The sequence below is a fragment of the Branchiostoma belcheri genome, unplaced genomic scaffold, assembly GCF_001625305.1.
Source record: "Branchiostoma belcheri isolate BF01 breed outbred unplaced genomic scaffold, Haploidv18h27 scaffold343, whole genome shotgun sequence".
In the NCBI taxonomy this organism is placed as follows: Eukaryota; Metazoa; Chordata; class Leptocardii; order Amphioxiformes; family Branchiostomatidae; genus Branchiostoma; species Branchiostoma belcheri.
In genome coordinates this window covers 59,548-65,031 of record NW_017803958.1, presented here as the reverse complement: position 1 = coordinate 65,031, position 5,484 = coordinate 59,548, and the positions used below count along the sequence as shown (strand labels likewise).

General features: G+C 43.2%; 1 protein-coding gene across 1 annotated transcript; it reads left to right on the top strand.

Annotated features, from left to right (window-relative positions):
• Positions 1 to 287: 287 nt before the first annotated feature.
• On the top strand, positions 288 to 719 carry LOC109475695. Its single transcript, XM_019776456.1, has one exon. It carries the CDS (start codon positions 288 to 290, stop codon positions 717 to 719), a length of 432 nt encoding a protein of 143 aa, XP_019632015.1.
• Positions 720 to 5,484: the final 4,765 nt, after the last annotated feature.

The window sequence follows — 5,484 nt, the reverse complement described above, 5'->3', positions numbered from 1 at the left end:
GGGGAATAATCTGGTATACCACAAACCCTCATACACACCCTAAGTGTAACATATACACATAACATATACATATACAGTGTCACAACACACAACACACTATCATTGATACAGTAACATAGGCAATACTTAACCTATACCCAACTAACTGCACTTAACCTTAACATGCTAACCCCAATACAATATGAACAATGCGTTTTCATATGCAAATTCACTTAACAACATGGCCGCCCCCAACAGGAGAGAGGCCCCTGCTTGCAGGTGGTCCTTCACGTTGAATAATTATGGCGATGACGACCTGGCACGCTTGCGACTTGCGAAACATCGACCCCGCGGCAATCAAGTTCATGGTCGTAGGTGCGGAGGTGTCCCCGACCACCGGGAAACCCCACCTACAGGGCTACGTCAACTTTTCCAGGAAGGTTCGTACCCCGCAGGTGAAAGGGCACCTAGGCGACAGATGCCACGTGGAAAAGGCCGTCGGTAACGACCATGACAACGAGCGGTACTGCTCGAAAGATGGCAACGTCGTCGTGCGGATGGGACATCCCATCAGACAGGGGCAGAGGAACGACCTGACGGACGCCACCAATGTCCTACAGGAAAATGACGGCGACCTGTCTGCACTGGCGCAAGAAATGCCTGAGACCTTTGTATGCCATCACCGCGGTCTGAGGCCTATGTCTCGTACGCCCGCCTGCAGCCGGCCCGCGACTTCCTGACCCGCTGTTTCGTCTTCGTTGGGCCGCCGGGATGTGGCAAGAGTAGGTTGGTACGGGAATGCCAACTAACTGTACATTTACGCACGCTACACCTCTTTTTAATAAAGATAGAAACTAATCATATTGTATCACTAATAAAAAAAATAGGATCTGTTCCGACACGCCGTTCGGTATTCTACCTTACAACAATCAATTTCATGTTTAACAGATTGTCGTCTCATCTTTTGCCACTGCGGCTGCCCAAAGAAGTTCAGACAGGATATTATCTCAGCGCTCAACACAAAATGTAGATTCATGAGGAATGCCGCGACCAAAAAATCCGGATCCAAGAACCCCCAGTAAAGATAATTAGAATCCCATGATATAACGTAGTAGTAGCCGACCTCTTTTCCGACTGTTTTTGAACTAAAATTTGTCAAACACATTTTTTTTACTTTATCTGACATGTATTGGTTGAAAATTTAGATTTGTGCATGGATCCCAACATCCACCTATACCCTCGGAAACGTCAACGAGCGCTGGCAGCACTCATCAAGTCCGCCAAGAAGACAGGTGACAGGCGTCTAGAAAACTGGAAACTAGCGCGGGAGCTATTTCTGGAAAACACCACCGTCCCAGGGGTTGGGACCGCGGTCTGGCAGTTTATCCAGACAAAAGAAGGTAGACACCTAGCGGAAGAAAAAGAGAAAGCCGCAGTAAATAAAGATGTTAGAGAGTATGCAAATGGTGTCTCAGGACTTCTTTGTACAAGTTGGAATCTATACCAACCACGATGCCACTTGAACCAGGCCATATGTGCTGCAGTTTTTGCTACAATACTTGTATGTGCAATGGTGATTCTTGGCCTGGCCGGCCATACGGGGAAATGCCCCTGGGAGCAGCCAGCCAATCAGAGCGCGCTGCGATGGCGTAGCGCATACATTACTACTGGCGGTGCATTGCTCACAATCTGTCTGGCTTGCTGTGTGAGACGTTTGTTTTCACCAACTTGATCAAGAAAAACATGCCGAGATCGGGGGGTAAGCTCCTGTGTTTCTTTTTAACCTACGGCACCGTTACGGTCCCCATTTAGTATGCGTTTAGTTTGAAAGCAGAATTTGTACTTCGTCTATCACTTATCGTACGTATTTGTTGTTGCTGTCAACCAAAAATGACGTAAATTCTTTTCATTATAATATCTTGCACTGTGATTCGATACGAAACAACTATACTAGGGAGGGAGCCTGTAAAGGTGGTCTCCACCTGTTTCTCCCTTCCCTTCCACTTGTGGTAAAGCTTGAATAAATAAATAAATAAATAAATAAATATACTGTGACCTGTTTTTGTTATGTACTGTGAAGTTTCGACAGCGAAGCCAGACAAGAGACGGAGAAGTTTGTTTTACAAATCATTCGCCATGGGTTCGATGGAAGGTCGAAGGGGTGTACAAAATGCGGGATCGTTAGTTTGTATTTATATATATTGCCATTCTGAGCATAACGATATCATAATTTACGAGGAGTGATGATCTAACGATGATGTTCGTTTTGCGGGGTTTAGCAGCCAGCAGGCCGAGGACTCGCGTCCCCTCTGGCGAGGAGAAAGTCCTGGAGGCGCGTGCCATCCAGAGACTTACGGAGATAGGGAAGAACAAGGGGTACGTCGAAATAATTCAATTGCTTTCAGTTTGATTTTTTTTTTAATAAGCTGGTACATACAATGATAAGTTATTTTGCTGATCGAAAGTATTCCTTTTCTTTATTCTCTGGGTGTTACCGTGAGACATATGGTGGTTCATGTAATTCACACGCGACTGCAATGAATAATCTGCCGACAGTACCACGCTAGCGGCGTTCCTCAAACAGACCGCTCTTGTCTAATCCTTTGTTTTGCATTGCGTCTCATACATTAACAAATTAGCACGTGGGCCCTACCTTCTTGGCTTGCAGTTTATGGCCTTGTTTTTTTTTTTTTCTCAGCTATAGTATACACTCGCCTCAGCCCCAGAGTGAAAACCCTTTTCCAGCAGTACCGGTATGACGTCGATAACTTCCACAGGAGGAACCGCGTGTACCGCGCCATCAGCGGGCTGCTGACCTATGTGAGTGGAATGTTGGCTTCAAATTTCCGAAATCACTTCTGGAAATAACTTGCTTTAGGATTTTCTTGTTGGCATTTAATAGTAAAAAGATCTGTACTTATCAAACTGGTTTTAGGGTTTATAAAAATGCAGTCGATACACGTCAGCTGATTTCGCGTTTCATAATTTCATCCATCTGAGCTGTTTTCCTGCTGTTCCTTTTACCCTTGCTGTCCGATAAATTTGCACAGAGGTTTACTAGTCTTTCTGGGCGGACGCTTTTTTCAGCAAGCAAATAATTTACATTACTCATATTTGACAAGTATGTCAATACATGATGTATATAGCAGGGACTTCGCCGCGGGCCACCTGGCACATACTACATTTATGACCAGGACCTGCTTGACATCGTCCGGGATACCTATCCATCCGGGGAGGACGTCAACTGGATGTTGACCAATCAGGACAACAGGCCAACAAAGGAGGTGGGCGTGGAGGACTTGTTCGATGACAAGGTGTGAACAAGTCCTCCCTAATCTACTATCAGTTGCAGGGACGAAATATTGGAACGTTTTCTGTCTTTTCTTTGAAGAGGCAGTCGCAAGACGTTTCAATCTTACCTCCCAACAACTGATTGGAGATTAGTCTTGGCTACCTCCTTGTTCCCTGAAGGAAGGAGTAGAAAGAAAAGAAGCAGTAGAATAGAGTGGAGTAGACTTGTAGAAGTTCGCACACGGTATCACCTTACTTGAAAGCTACTTGTTGTAGTAAAGCAAAAAAATGTCATGAATATCTTGGCTTGCCTTAGGGCAAAAGTACTCAGGTAACAGAAATATAACAGATCAAAGTATTTTACAGACACCTACTTACTTACATGTATACATACTGTCAAAACATTCGCTTACAGTATATGATGTACACGTACAGATATTTTTAAAAGAGGATATGCTATAAAACTGATATGCTATATTTATGGGCATCATAAATAAACATATGCACCTTACATTGTCTTCACATCTTATTTTCGAACCAATTGTTAATCACGTTATGAAGGGAGGTCTCCTCATAAGCATTTTATGCTTCCGGCCTCGCTGCACTGTTACATTTCATTTATATTTTCTTGTAATTGTATTGTTACATTTTCTTTTAAAGTACGAAATAAACTGAACTGAACTAACTCAAAACATAATGTCCCATTGGGAACAGAAAATGAAAATTAGATTAACCATTGGGAAAGGCCTTTGGAGAAAATACATTTATAAGAATCGTATTTGTATAACATGGTGAATAAAAGCTTTAGAACATGATTCTACCTGTACATGTAGGCGCACGAGTGAAGACGCATTTTTACTGGTGCATGGCACGCTGCGGGGGCAGTGAGCAGGTGCTGAAGGAGCTGCTGCTCAACATCGTGGACCACTACCAAGTGAGTCTTCTTCTTTGGACAAGCAACACGATTTTGTTGTTTTTTTTATCTCGTTCTCATTCATTTGTAGAAAAAATCTATGAAATGCATGTCAATCGCCTAGCAACCACGGCTTCTCTATATGATCCTAAGGTGAGAGCGATTACAGCAACAAAAGCAGTATGGGAATTGATATTCCAAACGTTATATTGGTTATACATTATGAAACACTGGAGTCTCCTGGCCTTTACATTTAGGTATTGATAGAGCAGGAAGACGAAATGGTACAGCTGGTGAAGTCTAGTGAACAGAAGGAGTTACGACAGGAGCTCGACAGGATTCTCAGCCGGTCAAGACGAGCTGGAGGACTGAATTCGCCGCGTAGAAGAACAGGTCGACGTATGTCAAATGTATACAAACATTTGATAAAACGTAAAGATGGGGAGTAAAATTTAACTTCAAGTCACTCTAAGGCCTTTCGAACAGACACACTTAACACAATCTTTAAAGGAAATGTTTCCAAATACAAAATGATAACAAAGGACAAGTGCAGGGACGGCATAATATTACAGACCATAGATGACTTAAAACCATTTTCAAAGTTTTGTATTCTCTTATAAGAGCTTGTAAGGGGCTGGCCGGCTTTTGACCAACCTGCAATGGACACCTTTGCGAAGTACATCAATATGCATGTTTTGTCATTGCTAAAAAATGATGTTACGACTTAAAAACAACAATCTGCTTTATACACCCAAAATGCCTGTGAATCGGTCAATGCCAGGCCATTATCACCTCAACAGATCGACAAGTCATATATATAAATACATGAAATACATGGTTCCACACATACTCGAGGAGAAAGACATATTGAAATACTGAACGGACGTGGGGAGAACGTCTGAAAACTCACTATTTACTCTTCACTTCAGCATCCTGCAGCGACGGGTGATGAGTGACATCAGAATGCCCCCCTAACAATTATTTTGGTCGAGATTTCATGAAGTACTTGCTGACTCGACTGTCAACGGTCCCACTGTGGTCGGCATTAATGTTAGGCATAACTGATATGATTAGTAAATCGTATCCCAATCAGAACACACCCTTGTTAAGTGTTCTGATGTTACTTGACTTTGTCATTCATTCTCGGAGACCTATACAGTTCGGACGCTGAGACGCGCTCGTTATCTTTATACTTCAGGAACTCAACATCAGCTCATACCTTGTAAGAACGTACACGGGATGGTTATATCTGAAGACTCCGATCTTCGACGTCATGAAGAAAGGGGTGGACCCGATATTGC